Genomic DNA, 17,558 nt, shown 5'->3' with positions numbered 1-17,558 from the left:
AGACATTCATAAATGCACATAGGAGGGGACAATTATTTAAGCGCATAGTACACCTAGTGACTGCAGCTTTAAACACCAGGGATGTAGGCCTGTCACAATAATTACATAATCGTCAAATCGCAATTATTTTATATAATCGCAATTATTTTAGCATAATCATCATTACATTACAGTCATTTAGCAGACGCTTTTATCCAAAGTGACTTACAATAAGTGTATTCAACATAGGTAGGGAACGAAAACTACTAATCACCAGAAGTTTTAAGTGCATTTCCTGCAAAAACAAGCAACCAAGAGTATACCTAGCGCTAAGGTAAAAGTGCAATATATCAGCTACCTACTTTCTTAAACAGATGAGACAAAATGGCAAAATCAAATGAGCACGAGCTAAAACAAATAAGTGTATCGACTAAACAAGATCCAATAAAACAATACAAAAATAAAATAAGAGTTCGTACAACTAGTTAACAACAAGTAGGCCAGGCAAAGAGGAAGGGTAGTGTTTCCTGAAGAGGTGGGTTTTCAGCCTGCGGCGAAAGATGGGCAGTGACTCTGCTGTCCTGACATCAGTGGGAAGTTCATTCCACCACTGTGGGGCCAGAACGGAAAAAAGTCGTGACCGTGTCGACCGACCAGAAGGACCCTTGAGCGACGAGGCAATCATTCGCCCCAAGGTGGCAGACCGAAGTGGTCGGGCAGGGGTGTAGGCATCGACCATAGCCCGGAGGTAAGAAGGAGCTGTTCCTTTCACTGTTCCTTTCACTGCCCTATAGGCTAGCACCATATCATAATCAATTCCATGTTAAAAAATGTCATATATTTCAGAAATAGTGGAAATAGCGGATCTATAAGCTCAAAGAGCTTATAGATCGGCTATTTCCACTATTAATGTTTATTTTTAAGTATAAAATCATTAAATATGTGTTATTTGTCATATCTGCCCTGTGCAACTTTTGTTTACGAAAGCTAAAAGCCAAACGGAAATTGTTATTTTTTTATTCATAATGTTCCATTAATTTTCAACGACAGAAACACAATCAAATCGTTAATCGCAATTATTTGAGTGATAATTAATCGTCAACTTAAATTTGTAATCGTGACAGCCCTACAGGGATGTTGGTTTGACATGGAGTCCCTTCATACATTTTGTTGAAGGATTTTCCTTCCATTAAATCCATTGTCTGCCTGGTTATACCAACAATAATCGTTCACGTAATGTTGTATTAGTAAACTCCTGTCAAATCAAACTGAAATGAGATGTCCCTGTGTGACAGTGTGATTCGTTTTTAGTTTTGTCGTTTTTGGAGACGAGGGTGGGGGGTGGTAGGAGGCTAAAAACAATAACAACAGCTGAATTAACTGTGAGCCATTGGCAGAAGATTTGTCACATTTTTCATGCACAACCCACATACTCAGCTGCGCTGCTCATCACACAACATTTTGTGCTATGTTTATTGATATTTTGCAGTGCAGGATCCACTCCAAGTCAGCCAAAATAATTCATGCTGTACTGTTCAGAATTTGGGATTTGTGCAAGTGAAAAACAACTCAAACATGCACAATGAACTTGCTCTCGCTCTCTCTCTCTCTCTCACTTTATTTCTATCTCCCTCTCTCTCTCACACTTTATTTGTTTCTTTCTCTCACACACAAATACACACACGCACTATTGACTCACACGTCTCTCGCGCAAATGCACATACTTACACACACACACACACGCACGCACGCACGCACACGCACTCACGCAAAGGTCGATCACACAAGCTCCACTGGACATACACATTCCCATCTCCTAAGGTTCCTCTGTGTCTGTCAGTGACATGGTTATATACCGTCTGAGCATAGATCTGAGCTGAGAGGACAGATAACATAGAGTCACACCGATGGATCTGGTCCTCTGCAGAGCAGCTGCATCCATGAAACAACAACACTGTATCACACAAACATGCTCTCATACAAGCTAATTTAACATGCCTAGATGCAGACAATGCTCACATTTGCATGTTCTCATATCCCTTCCACACACATGGACACATGCCAGCGTGAAGAAGACGCAAAGCATAGACTTACATAATCAATGCAAAGGCATGCATAGGCTACAAGTGCACACACGTGAGTGCACAAGCATACATGTTTACAATATATTATACAGTAAACACACACACATGACGACCATGCACCCACATTCACAGTAAGATTAGGCAAAGACAACAAACCCCATCTTCATTATTGACGTAGGAACGAATTCAGAGATATAACACTTTGATACAACTTTGAAAACTGCATTCAGTCTCGACTTTTATTTACACATATTAACCTACAACACATTATGAACACTATCCAATGTCCATCTATGTGTTTTAATCAGACTGCAATGGTAGCTCAACCTGTGGCAAACAACAGCTGTTTCCATGGGAACAAGTGGAAAAGCTTCCTTAGAACATGAGAGGGGGGGGGGGGGGGGTAAAGGGGGAGAGAAGAGCGGGAAAACAAGAGAGATTTTGAGGAGATAATCGTAGGAGAGATGAGTTGAGACAAAGACAGAGACAGAGAGAGAGACTAAGAGGGAGACAGAGGACGACAAAGTCAAAGAGAGAGAGAGGGGTTGGGTGACAACTGTATAGTGTTAATGAAGGAGGTGGTGGACTTGGAGCCATGGTTTTCTGTTCTTTGCTAGAAGTCAGAACACTTCCAGGCCTTTTAGGTCATTGAAGAATCCCCCCCCCCAACAATATTGATACATTTGTGTTGTCATAGTTTTGTCAATGATGGATTAAGTTGACAGAATCAAAAGTGAAAAAAACTAAGGCAATAGGCTACCCCGTTAATATGCTGAGCCGTCCCACATGCTGTTTATTTTTTTTATACAGTTATACATGTGCATATGTGAATGCATGTGTATGTTTGGTGTGTTTGTGTCTGCCTGAATGGTTATGCATGTACAGCTGGCTACATGCTGTACGCCTCCTTTGGCATGAGTTAGGTAAGCCATCTTTCCACAGGAGGGCATGCAGGCTAACATACAATAATCAAATGGACTGTTGTTATGAAGATGTCAGACTGTTTCAACCTTAAGAACATAGAACACCCATAAGGACAGAGAGAGAACGTGAAAAAGCCGGAGAGAGAGAGAGAGAGAGAGAGAGAGAGAGAGAGAGAGAGAGAGAGAGAGAGAGAGAGAGAGAGAGAGAGAGAGAAGCCCACTTGCCTGACCTGATTAGGTTATGTAAACGAAACAGAAGTAGTGACAGAGAACGTAGAATGCTGCTTAATGAACCTCAGCATGTACGGGGGGAGGCCACAAACTGCATTCTAATGGCCCACGCGCATGTTTCCTATTTGATTGTTAATTGGACCCATTTCGCAGCGGGCTCGCCAAATTAAAAAGCATAGCCATTAAATGCATGCCAATTATGTGTCCCACTTCGCTCCCTCCTTTTACATTTTTGTCATCCCCTCCCCTCTGCTTCACTACATCCATTTCTCTTTCATTTATATCTCATTCCCAATCAACATTTCTAGTTTTGTTTTTTTTCCCCTCACTCTCTGGTGCCTGTCTGAACCCTCTGTTTACACAGCCAGGCCCGCTTACAATGACAGTTATGGGGTGGCGATGAATCGTGCCAAGTTTACATTATACTGAAGATCTGTCTTCATCTCTTTTTCCATAACATTTCATCTTTAGACTGAACACAAGTGAACCTGTGGAAAAACTACAGTTTCCACTGGGTCATTGTTGATAGTGTGCTTCCTTTTATATATTTTGTTACACGTTTGCATTCCTGTTATTGTTAACGGTGATTGTTAAGTGCATGTTTTATAATAATTAGGCAAGCAGCGTTTAATTTTAGTCTTCCATGTCTTTGTGCACCAGTCTCATCCACTGTTTATATGTTTATTCATTAGTATCCCAATTAATCAGCTAGTCCTGGGGTCTGTAGGTTTTGTGGAACATTGTGTTTTGTAAACCAAATTTGCCATGCAGCACTGTAATATATGAGTGCCATGACTGTTTTATTAGTACAAGTGTGTTGTGTAAAGACAGATTAGGGCTGTCTGACCTGATGCCTTCCATGCCTTCTGGTCATTCTGTGCTCCTGTTAACTACACCCATATCCACAACAGAAGAGAATGCTCTCAGCACACGCTCAGCCGCTCACACAACACATTGCATGGATGCAGAAATGCACGCACGCACATACAGTACACAACACAAAGAAACATTCTCAACCCCCCCCCCCCCCCCCCCCAACACAAAATAGCACACTCACCCCATCCGACAGACCTTGCAGAACTTGAAAACGTGTAATGTTTTTTACCCCATTTCCGTTCACTCCATTTCTGATACAAGTAATACAACAGAAAAGCGAGTACAGAAAAGCCAGTGCTCTTATCGCTCAAGGATGTACTGCTTGTGATGAAATTCAACAGTGTTCGCTCCACAGTGCCAACACAGAACACACTGTGCCTATAGTTTCATACTGTCTGGGACTTGACTGCCCATAAAACATAGAGGACCTGGTTCATGTTTCTTACACCACAAGTGGGGGCCGCCAGGGGGCCACGCTGGTAAATTAACCACTTGAACCCCGAGCATCCCTATTCTGTGGGGAACATTCGCTGAAAACAGAAGATCTACACACTCACAGTATGTTGCGTTGTGAGCTTTCGATCTTTTTTTTTGCATAGAGATTTGGTGAAAGAAGAGCTGACCAAGGACAGAGCCGACCCGGGTCAACTAAGTATTAATTTACTAAATATATAGGTTAACTAATGAATGTGTCATTCACATAACGGTTGTAGGGTGTGTGTTTGATTCCCAGCTCCATGCATCAAAGCATCACTTTGCTCTTACTCATTCATCACAGTGCTACACAAATAAAGGAATATAATTGGACAAAAGAAAATATACACAGAAGCTAATGATGAATTTTGGTGAGATGCGAGTTTGATTCAAATTCACTCCATCCATATTCGTGAATAACATATTTATTACTCTGCATACTTCGCGCAGTCTCATACATACACAAAAAACCCATAATTGGTATTTCAGTGGGGCAGGAGGCTTTCAGTATTGTAGCAGCTGTGGAGCAGTACAGATGCAGTCATGCAATTGTAGTAGTCTTTGATAGAGTACTGAAATATACAGTATTTACAATTCAAACTGGGTTCACTTTTCATCTGTCAGAAGGCACAATGTCCTATAATACGCCGTCGTGCTAAAGGTATTGAAGGTATTGAAAATAACATTTTTTTAAAAGTCTATTGTAATTTGAATACAGTCTTGAAACCTGTAATGTATTTGCAAAAAGTAATTTATAGATATTGTAATGTGTATTTTTGTCCAGAGTAGGTTCTTGTGTCTTTTGTCGTTTGTCCTCCTGTCACGTTTGTCCTCCTATCACTCATGCGTCACTTTGAGCACTTTAGCACATGGTTCAGCATGTAAAAAATAAAGTTTTATTTTTATTTTTCTAGTAGTCTAAGGAGTCATTGTTATGGTGTGAGAGTCTTTCACGACTTTAGTTCCTCTTAATGTGTATTTTTGCCCATCTCTGAGAATTGACCCCGTGCTCAGTAACCATCAGGATAGGCTATGAGTTCATGTTCCAGAAATTAAAGTGGTTGGACTCACCTCCATGCACAAAGTCGTGCAGTGTGCAGTCAGATGGGCCAACCAGATGGATCAGACTAGACTGGCTGAAAGCAACCGTATGTTCCTCTGTAACACACACACACACACACACACACACACACACACACACACACACACACACACACACACACACACACACACACACACACACACACACACACACACACACACACACACACACACACACACACACACACACACACACACACACACACACACGTGTTGTTATACTTTTGTGGTCATTGAGGTACGCACACAAAATATCAAAACCTTCACATATACAAACTTTTGTGTGCGTTCACACGCATCCCACATACACACAACACAAGGGAAAACATCTATTCATAAATGACCATATATGCCATTTAACCATACACAATGAAAAAGCCCATGTTATATTTCCCTGGTCTCTAAGTAACAGTACTGACATGTAGTTCTGGGTAGTCCAACTTACCATGTGCGGTTCTGTCTGCAGCATGTTGAGTAAATACAATAAGATTATCCAATAGAAAACTAATAGTATTAGTGTGCAGCATACACTGTGTGTATACATTGTATACACTGTAGATGCAGGTGTTATTTGATAGCATCAGTATCACATGAAAACCTTTAAACACCTAAATCTGATTTTGTTGTGTATCCACAGTTAAATTTCAACATTTTTTCAACATCAATAATTGCATTAGATACCAGTGAACGAGTTCCAAATCATATGCTGCCAGCTCTTTCAATCCATGTGAGAATGACAGCACTGTATGTCTACTACGCGTGTTAATTTATCAATTTAAGTGTACAAATATAAATAAATGGAACCTAACGTGTCCATTTGGTTACATTAGTAGACTCTCAGTTAAATTAACTAACTAGCATTAGTATTGGATCTTTTTCTCTGTTTGGATTAAGATGAGGAGGCTGTTGGTACTGTACTGTATGTGTACACGCATTAGTCAGACTGATGACTGGATGGTTGCAGAAGGCTGAAAGGTGTACCTGGTTCAAGTGCAGGAGGCAACACCGCCTCATTCCTCATTTTGGTCTGCAGCCTGTCCATCTTCTGAGCCTCATATCGCTTCCTCCCCTCCTCTTCCTGTTCGGGACTGTCATACTATGCCCGTACATACGTACACACACACACACACACACACACACAGTTTACACTTTGACATGTCCATTGTGTACATTTTGTGTGAGAGAGAAAGAGAAAGAGAAAGAGAGAGAGATGGCACCCATCTAGTCTAGAGCACCGTGTCAGTTACTGATCAATAAACTCTGTATTGAGGATAGTCACCACCTGATACATCTGGGAAGCTCTAAATTCAGTGAATGGACTAAAACTGGGTGGAAAGAATTAGGAAATTAAAAAAATAACAGCATCACAGAACCAATATATAGACTTTAGGGTGGTCCTTCATATGGGATGGTATCAGGGTTGGTTTTCAAAGTAGTGGGTGTAGGTTTGTTACCGGTGGTTTTCTCTGCTATCCAAGCCCATTCAATGAATTTAGATTTCCCCAGACATTTCAGTAGGTGGCGATCATTGATCGTCTGTGGCTATTAGACTAGATTGATGAAGATGAAATACTTTGTTAGGCCACTGCACCACCAGATTGGTATTCCGCACTGATCTATAACAATTAATTATTACAGGTTTTAAAATGATAAAGCAATATATACTTACTTAAATCTATAATCTTTATGGCATCTACATTTGAATTATTGTATTCATATAAAAAGTTAGCTAACCTGGATTGCTAAAATACAGATTAGTCTGTTAGTCAGATGGCAATACCCACTGTTGTTTACAGACCTAAATACCATCATAGCGAAAAATATATCAATCACACTTTTTATAACGTTGCTGTCATTGTGTAATGTTATACACATTTTTTGTAAATACAGTGTATGGTAGGCTGCGCATAGTTTCAATCAGTTTAGGCATACCAATATACCAATACCTTAGTTACGTTATTAATCCATAGTTTATTATTCTGTGATAAAACAATGTTCCCCATGTGTACCTTGATAAGAGGCACCTCCACGACCTTTTCGACGTTCGCCAGGGAGAAGGGAACGTACCACAGAGCTGCCTTATTGGTCAGCTTCTTCACACCTGTGGTCAAAGAGAAAAGCTTGGTAAAATAAATACATAGTAATCCTTCAACCCATCTTCTCTTGCCCTTTCACTTATCCTTATACTGGCACTCCCCCATTATATATCTGATCTTCTATGAACAATATGGATATTGGATACCATTATTAAATGTACACTGCGGATGTAAATTCTGTATATATCAAGGACATTTTTGGTTTTATGGTTTCCCCCACATTCATTAAAATACAATTACAGACTTTTGAGTCTGAAAAGACACATTCATTAATCATAATGCTTTTGTGTTTCGGCAACAACAAGTTAGAGTGTCTGCCATATGTTCTGTTATCCCCACCAGGAGGATAACAAAACATCAGATATAGATGGAATGACAATGAGAGGTTCTGGTTTTAACTTAATTTTAAGCATTTCAGATATAAAAAATTCAAAATATTGATCCAATAAGTTAGAATTTTGGGGCACAGAGAAAAGCTATGGAGTAAAGTATCATCAACTGAAAGGCATCTGTCACATCAGAGAGACCTCAGGGTATATTTTGTATAACCTCTCCTTGGAATAATGGAGACGGTATAATACTTTAAATTTAATTAAACAATGCCTTGCAATAGTAGAACATTGAACATGTTAGAAGCTTGCCATAAGGTGTCTGAAATCTTAAAGCCAATCTGCTCTTCCCAATTGACATTAACTAGAGTGGAATCAAATGGAGTGATAGATTGTAAGGCAAGTGTCTGCCATATGTTTTGAACGCTGCAGATCAAAGCATTCTGAAGAGGAATTTTGACAAAACAACTCAATTACAGTAGTTTGACAATAACCTCAATGAAACCCAGTGTTGTCTGGGTTTCATTGTTGTAGATAGACGTTTGATGTCCTGATTTCAAAAATCAACGTCAACAACGTTTTTGTCATGAGCTATGACGACCACCATTGTATTATTTTTCTACGCCAATCCAACCCCCATCCTGTGGCCCTGCCTGAGCCAGGGTCAGGGTTATTTATTGTTGTTATGTTTATCAAACCTTCTACTGGGATTGCCTGCTGTAGAAAGAGCGAGCAAATCTGTGGCCAAAACTACAGGTGGTCGTTGGTCTGAGTTTGATCCCCCCCCACTTCTATCAAATGCCAGACAAGGAAGGTGCAGAAGGAAAGCACAACGGCCGAAAGGCTAATGTAATCGATATGCTGAAGTATTCAAGTCGGTTACTTTCAGCTACACAGTCACACTCATTATGTTATATTGCTTATAGTTAGGTTATTTTAACTGAATAAATGCACTTTTGTCTTAGGACTCTAATATGGGAGGGGGAGAGAGGGGAGAGGAGAGGGGAGGGGTGAGGAGAGGAGAGGAGGGGAGAGGAGGATTGGAGGACCACTCAAGGGGAAAAAACATCTAGATGTGAGGGCCGCGAAGCGGCCCAAACCTCTAGTCTCTCTAATTTAGCTATAAATTATGCAAATACCTGTGTCTGTAGGTGTGTGTGTGTATCTGTCCTTTGCGTATCTCGAGAACTGTGCGAACAATCGACTTCAAACTCGCCGTGTGTTGCCAAGGACCTGAGGGAGTGCAGGTGAGCAACTTCATTGAAATGTATGGGCGGGAATTCCAGGTCCCCACTCTAGATAATATGCAACTATATGGTTTGCAATAATTACTCAGGTACAATGAGTATTGCATAACTGAGGTTCTTGTGTGACCAACGGGTATTGCCCATGCATTTCTAATTTTGGAGACATTGACAATGCCTCTCTGCCAATCACAATGCGAGGTGACGTCACTGCCAATATATGAGTGAGCGAAAGAGTTTAATCGTTGCAGTTTGCAGAGTTTGTAGCAGGTAACAGTATCTCAGTAAAATAATATCAGAAAACTCAAAGTACGCAAACATGCAGATTTTTGTCAAGACCCTCACTGGCAAGACCATCACCCTAGAAGTTGAGCCAAGTGATAACATTGAGAATGTCAAAGCCAAGATCCAAGACAAGGAAGGCATTCCCCCTGACCAGCAGAGGCTGATCTTTGCTGGCAAGCAACTGGAAGATGGACGCACCCTTTCTGACTACAACATCCAGAAAGAATCCACCCTCCATCTTGTGCTGCGTCTGAGGGGAGGAATGCAGATCTTCGTCAAGACCCTCACTGGCAAGACCATCACCCTGGAGGTTGAGCCAAGTGACAACATTGAGAATGTCAAAGCCAAGATCCAAGACAAGGAAGGCATTCCCCCTGACCAGCAGAGGCTGATCTTTGCCGGCAAGCAACTGGAAGATGGTCGCACCCTTTCTGACTACAACATCCAGAAAGAATCCACCCTCCATCTTGTGCTGCGTCTGAGGGGAGGAATGCAGATCTTCGTCAAGACCCTCACTGGCAAGACCATCACCCTGGAGGTTGAGCCAAGTGACAACATTGAGAATGTCAAAGCCAAGATCCAAGACAAGGAAGGCATTCCCCCTGACCAGCAGAGGCTGATCTTCGCTGGCAAGCAACTGGAAGATGGTCGCACCCTTTCTGACTACAACATCCAGAAAGAATCCACCCTCCATCTTGTGCTGCGTCTGAGGGGAGGAATGCAGATCTTCGTCAAAACCCTCACTGGCAAGACCATCACCCTGGAGGTTGAGCCAAGTGACAACATTGAGAATGTCAAAGCCAAGATCCAAGACAAGGAAGGCATTCCCCCTGACCAGCAGAGGCTGATCTTCGCTGGCAAGCAACTGGAAGATGGACGCACCCTTTCTGACTACAACATCCAGAAAGAATCCACCCTCCATCTTGTGCTGCGTCTGAGGGGAGGAATGCAGATCTTCGTCAAGACCCTCACTGGAAAGACCATCACCCTGGAGGTTGAGCCAAGCGACAACATTGAGAATGTCAAAGCCAAGATCCAAGACAAGGAAGGCATTCCCCCCGACCAGCAGAGGCTGATCTTTGCTGGCAAGCAACTGGAAGATGGACGCACCCTTTCTGACTACAACATCCAGAAAGAATCCACCCTCCATCTTGTGCTGCGTCTGAGGGGAGGAATGCAGATCTTCGTCAAGACCCTCACTGGCAAGACCATCACCCTGGAGGTTGAACCAAGTGACAACATTGAGAATGTCAAAGCCAAGATCCAAGACAAGGAAGGCATTCCCCCTGACCAGCAGAGGCTGATCTTCGCCGGCAAGCAATTGGAAGATGGACGCACCCTTTCTGACTACAACATCCAGAAAGAATCCACCCTCCATCTTGTGCTGCGTCTGAGGGGAGGAATGCAGATCTTCGTCAAGACCCTCACTGGCAAGACCATCACCCTGGAGGTTGAGCCAAGTGACAACATTGAGAATGTCAAAGCCAAGATCCAAGACAAGGAAGGCATTCCCCCTGACCAGCAGAGGCTGATCTTTGCTGGCAAGCAACTGGAAGATGGACGCACCCTTTCTGACTACAACATCCAGAAAGAATCCACCCTCCATCTTGTGCTGCGTCTGAGGGGAGGAATGCAGATCTTCGTCAAGACCCTCACTGGCAAGACCATCACCCTGGAGGTTGAACCAAGTGACAACATTGAGAATGTCAAAGCCAAGATCCAAGACAAGGAAGGCATTCCCCCTGACCAGCAGAGGCTGATCTTCGCCGGCAAGCAATTGGAAGATGGACGCACCCTTTCTGACTACAACATCCAGAAAGAATCCACCCTCCATCTTGTGCTGCGTCTGAGGGGAGGAATGCAGATCTTCGTCAAGACCCTCACTGGCAAGACCATCACCCTGGAGGTTGAGCCAAGTGACAACATTGAGAATGTCAAAGCCAAGATCCAAGACAAGGAAGGCATTCCCCCTGACCAGCAGAGGCTGATCTTCGCTGGCAAGCAACTGGAAGATGGTCGCACCCTTTCTGACTACAACATCCAGAAAGAATCCACCCTCCATCTTGTGCTGCGTCTGAGGGGAGGAATGCAGATCTTCGTCAAGACCCTCACTGGCAAGACCATCACCCTGGAGGTTGAGCCAAGTGACAACATTGAGAATGTCAAAGCCAAGATCCAAGACAAGGAAGGCATTCCCCCTGACCAGCAGAGGCTGATCTTCGCTGGCAAGCAACTGGAAGATGGACGCACCCTTTCTGACTACAACATCCAGAAAGAATCCACCCTCCATCTTGTGCTGCGTCTGAGGGGAGGGCAGTAATCTTAAAGTTTGTCCATTCTCCAACGTGTCCTGCATCTTAGCATAGGACAATCTTAAGATTCCATACGTTTGTCATCAGTGCCTATACCCTAGGTGGGGTTGGCGAAAGGGCCTTTCTGTGTGGAGTTTGCATGTTCTCCCCGTGTCCCCTAGGGTAGGTACCCTCACAGAAAACATGCAGTAATCCTGATCTCTCTATACTGCCTCCCCCTGGTCAGCCAGAGGGAGGGGAAAGGAACTGGTTGGAATAACACGCAACTCGCTACATCCTACCAGGGAAATCTATTAAAAAAGTATAATATAAAAAGAGGTGGGTGGCGATGGCTCAAAGAGTCAAAAGAGTGTATACCATGATGACATACAGTAACATGTCTTGGGTCTGATTCAAACTGAGGTCAACTTCAGGAAGAAGAAAGGACTAGAGCCTGGTATATGCGCTCTTTGTGACTCACGAGGCGAGGCGCCCGCCAAAAAAACAATGTGTGCCTCTCAATATCCAGTCCTACGTCCACGTCGTGAGAGGTGGAAGCATGTAATGCTGACTAACAGGGCTCTGGTAAAACTGCATAGACACTAAACACCTGTGCAGTGGAGATAAATGAAGATTACAAAGACATTGAACAAGAGTGGGTCTAATAGATAATGACACTGTCCAATAATGGACCTGGATCCCATGTGGATCACAGACTTCATGTGTCAGTCTTTGCCGTTGTTGGTCATCTATGACAGTGGTTCTCAAACAGTGGGTCTGGACCCATTTGTGGGTCTTGGACACATTTTCATGGGTCGCGAGTAAATACCCTCTTTTTTCTTCATTTACAACAATTGTTTCAATGATTTCAAAAGATAAAAAAAAAAAAAAAGAAAAACACAAAAAGCTTTCAGAAATAAAAACATTCATGTTAATAATAAATATTAAATATGAATACTAAATACTACTACTAAATAATCAAATGAATTCCATTAATACATAAATAAAAACTTTTAAGAAGTAATGGACAAAAAAAAGCTCACAACATGTCATTGCGACGTATTGTGAGCTTGAAGCTCTAAGCTCACAAGACTAGACAAAGAGAGCATGGATTAAATAAAATCTCCACAATTTTTTTTTTTTTTCGTTAGCATTTCGGACCGGATATAGAAAGATTTAAGACAGATTTAAAATCGCTGACAAACAGGCTTCAAAACGTGACTTTGTCCATTCTTTCTTATTACAGTCTATGGTCTAACCTCAATGTGTTGTCAGCTCCATATATGAAAACTGGGGCATGCCCATATATGGGCAAATACTGAAGACAACAGCGATCTCCATATACTGTATTGGCATAAAAGGGACAAGGACTGACAGATACAGAGATCCGGTTGTCCAGAGCCACAGATCCGACTGCTATGGCCATATATTGTATGGTCATGTGCATATATATGGGACCGACTGACTTGAGGGAGTGCGAGTGCGGTGCTGATGACATCAGGGATCTCCATATATGGGCATAAAAGGGACAAGGTAGACAGACAGAAACAGACATCTCCATATATGAGCACAAAAGATACACAGACAGACAGGTACAACGGGTACTCTGACAAAGCCCCCAACAAATATGGCTCAGACATATCGGATGTTGGATCGGCAATGGAACATAGGTGTGAGGGATGCACGGCGGCCAGAACTCTAGATGCATAGCGGCCCGAACCTCTAGTTTATAAAAAACCCACACACTGAACTACTTTCACTTATTTTCAAAATGTTTCTAAAACAGCAAAATGAGCAGATCTACAAGCTCCCAATGTTGAGTTGTGAGTGTGTAGATCGGCTATTTCTGCCCAACAGCAACAATATCATGTTCATGGTATAAATGTACATTGTTCATAATGTTCTACCTTATGAATAATGAATAACATGAATAAATCAATATGAATAATGAGTTTAAAAATAAAAAGAAGGGCAGGGGTGTCAATCACAGGGGCCTGAGTGAGTCCTCCTGTCCAAATGAACACATTTAACTTCTCTCCAGAGCCTATTCAGTGGTTTAGTTCATATATCCATCAGAAAACAGTGGAAGTGTCAACAGTGTTAAATCTCCCTACCTCACATGTTCGGTTGGGGTCCCCCAGGGATCAATGCTAGTACCAATTCTGTTCTCACTGTATATAAACGATCTACCTGATGTGTGTAACAGTGCACATGTCCAGATGATGCTGTTATACTTGCCCATGGCAAAAGCTATGCAGAGGTGTCAATGGTTTTAACTTCTGTTCTGACAAGTGTTCAAGACTGGTTTATAGATTCATGCCTGCTCTTGGAACGCAAAAAAAACCTGTCTGCATGGCTTTCTCCAAAAGACCAGTTGTGCTGAAGTCATCAAATGTGTTTTTGGGTGGGGAGGAACTTCCTCAGAGTCATGTTAGACTCGACCCTAACTTTTAAAAGATATGTGAAGAAAGTCACAATTACAATCAAATTCAACCTTCAAAATGTTAAACAAATTAGACCCTTTCTGACAGTTAGTGCTACCAGATCCTATCTTCACTATATGAACCTATCACACATTGATTACTGTTTCACAAACTGGTATTTCACAGGTGTGATGATTCTCAAACCAATAGAACAGCTCTACAAGAGGGTGCTCAAGGTGTTTGACAGGAAACCTCACTCATATCATCACTGTAACATCAGAAGTACAGTTTCTTGAGTTTTGCCAATTTTAAGGTTTTTACACAGGCTAGTGTTTACAAGACCTTACATGGTCTGTGCCCACCTCCCCTGAGGGAATTCATAAAGAGGAAGCCTGATAGAGGAATCAGCACTAGGTCAAATACTAGAGGGGATTGCGAAGTGCAGCACAGGCAAACCACATTCGGACAAAATGTTCTCTCAGTACAGGGTTGTTCAACATGGAATAATCTTCCACTGGCCATAAGAGATTGTCCTACATTTCCATCCTTTACGTACAATCTTAAAAAATGGTTACTTGATAACAAACTTGCGACCATTTATAATCATGCACTTTATTTGACAACATATCCTGTACTTGAAAGCAATACTGCACTTTATACAAAACTCACTCCCTCTAAAAACGCTGCAAATTTCCCAGTGCAATACTACACGAGCCAAGTGGAACTTGATTTAGTCTTAGCCTTAAATAGATATACAAAGGTACAATACCTTTGTACCTTTGTTCTTGTATTTACGTTGTATGCGCTGTTTCCCTGCGTTGTGTAATGTAATGTAATGTACTCCACTGTCTGCCTGTTTTTTGTTTTCTGTGGGGACTGCTGATGTAAATTAGCATCTTTGCTAAATCCGGTGTATTTACATTGCATTATCATGTAATGTTCATTAATATGTGGTGTTCCGTCTAAATAAAGTAAAGTAAGCGCTTGGTGCCAGAAGACACGTGATAATGTGAATTCACACGATCGGGATGTTTTACCAAGCTAGCTCACAACACGTAGCTACGCACATTTTTGACGTAGAGATTTTGTATTGTGGGCGGAAAAAGCAGACTTACTGTAGCATTAAGTGGTTAAAGAGTGAGAGAGAGAGCACTCATGGCAGGCAGCTCCCGGAGAACAACATTAACATTTTACACCCGAGTTAAAGGCGCACAGACAGCCAGCCCCACGTTGCCATGCCAACTGCACTCTACTCCCTCTCTCATTGGCTCCCAAGCAACATCCAGGAAGTTCCCCTCAGAAGAAAGGGAGGTATTTTACATATTCTTGACTCTCCCTAGACAGCTGATACCAGTCTATTATTAGCTCCTTCAGACCTCTCTGATGAACTGTGGCAGGGGTGGGGTGCATGGGGAGAGCTGAGGAGGGGGAGAAAGAAAAGGAGTGAGAAAAGGAACGATAAACTATTCCCAATCAAATCTGTGACCTTTTTGACCAGAGACAAACCAGGGAACTAGCTTTGAATTTCAAAAACCCCGGCACATGCCAAATAAGACATGAGTGATACACGCGGTCATGGGAAGGAATAACCCACAGCATGCAGGAACTCAACATGAAGATTCTTGAATGTTTGCATTCATATTGACAGCTGCATCTTCTTTCTTTACATATTTCTAGCCCACTCGTTCAAACTTAATTTATACTTTGTTTCACAGCCATGTTGCTCGCCAAAATAACATATTTCAAGCTTTGCATCGTTAGCAGGAAAATCTTGTTATTCTCAGCGACAAAGTATGAATCGCACGGGAAAGAGTGTGTAAGGACCTTTAGGCTTTAGTTTAAGACCATCAATGGTTTCTTCATCCCACTCTTGGATTCCCCAGAGGTCATCATGCCGTTTCCACACTTTGAAAAACTACAGTATCCCAGGAGGCATAATCCCCAGATCTCTCTTCTTATCTCTCTTTCTTTCTTTCTCTCTTCCATCCTCTCTTAATCTGTTTTCAATTAATTTTCAACTCTCCCTTTTCTTTTCCAAGACTCACTCTTGTTTTCCTCTCTGCTTCCTGACCCAAGCAGTGAGGCAGTGCAGCGGCGGTAGTTCTTGTTGCTTGATCCGCACGATCAAAATCACACAGATTTTTCCACAGCTCTGAGCCAAGGCAACCTTACTTCAAATGCAGGCCTGCAGTGGGAGATCTGCACAGCCCTGCAGGAGCACATGCCTTGTAGGAGAGGGAAGTGTATTATGGATAGAGAATTTGAAATAAAGAGCCCAATTTAAGTATTTTATGGTAGGGCAAGAATCCAGTGATAACACCTCCCTTCTAAACCCGAGAATACAAATTAAGATAAGGCCTTCATTGATCCCACGAGGGAAATTCAGTCACCAAAGACAGTACAGCAGTTAAAAATACAGATTACCGGGCAAAAAAAAGTACTGTAGATACAGCATGATGGACAGTCAAAGCAACACCATCAGTAAATTCATTTGTCAGATTTGTCCCTATACAATAACTTCAACATGCTCCATAGAAAATGAACTTCCAGGATAAAGTGATACAGTACTACAAGTACTATATGAGGGGGGAAATGTTATTCTCATATAAGCAGCTGCTGCATTTAATAAATCAATCAATCAATCAATCAAACAAACAATCCATCTGGGGAAAAAAGATAATCTGTGTGTGTGTGTGTGTGTGTGTGTGTGTGTGTGTGTGTGTGTGTGTGTGTGTGTGTGTGTGTGTGTGTGTGTGTGTGTGTGTGTGTGTGTGTGTGTGTGTGTGTGTGTGTGTGTGAGAGAGGCGATCCCTTTTTCTACCCCTTGTTTTTCAGTAGCGGGGGGCGGGGGGCGGGGAGCGGGGGGCGCCCTAGTCCCTACGTCACATCCTAGACGGATAGCTCCGCCCACACTGGGCGAGCGCTGTCAGTGCAGCGGAAGTCGATGCGCAGACGGCTTTGTTGTTGAAGCCCGACTGACGCACGCTCATGAGAAACAGCAGAAATGAAATCTGGCGAAAACAGTTGCGTGCATTAAACTTTAAAGGAAACATGCAGTCTAAATATATAATAAATATCCATTTGCCTAATTCACCACTACTTTTGCGACTGTGTCTCAACGTGTTTTTACTGGTTAAATAAAGGTTAAGTAAAAAATAAAATTTGCGTTTGAAACTTAGTATTTCTCTAAATATTACACTTTCACGACAGCCTAAGTATAAA

The 17,558-nt window shown here is 42.2% G+C and overlaps 2 protein-coding genes across 3 annotated transcripts in view; one reads left to right on the top strand and one right to left on the bottom strand.

Moving 5' to 3' along the window:
- The window catches only part of acot7 (acyl-CoA thioesterase 7), a 62,707-nt gene that overhangs the window by 31,227 nt on the left and 13,922 nt on the right, over positions 1-17,558 (bottom strand). For both annotated transcript variants that reach the window (XM_084070490.1, XM_084070489.1), the window contains exons 4-6: positions 7,678-7,769; positions 6,650-6,764; positions 5,639-5,725 (exon numbers count right to left, since the gene is read on the bottom strand). In XM_084070490.1, the coding sequence (XP_083926616.1) occupies positions 5,639-5,725; positions 6,650-6,764; positions 7,678-7,769 (294 nt within the window). The remainder of the gene's footprint in view (positions 1-5,638; positions 5,726-6,649; positions 6,765-7,677; positions 7,770-17,558) is intronic.
- Positions 9,657-11,942, top strand: LOC311053264 (polyubiquitin-C-like; the record flags this gene model as incomplete). The annotated part of the gene is made up of 1 exon (XM_084068725.1): positions 9,657-11,942. The coding sequence occupies one exon, from the start codon at positions 9,657-9,659 to the stop codon at positions 11,940-11,942; it is 2,286 nt and encodes a 761-aa protein (XP_083924851.1).

Source organism: Gymnoscopelus microlampas (assembly GCF_963454915.1).
Source record: "Gymnoscopelus microlampas genome assembly, chromosome: 10".
Lineage (NCBI taxonomy): Eukaryota > Metazoa > Chordata > Actinopteri > Myctophiformes > Myctophidae > Gymnoscopelus > Gymnoscopelus microlampas.
Note: the sequence above shows the minus strand (reverse complement) of the source record. Positions and strands in the feature narration are given on the sequence as shown.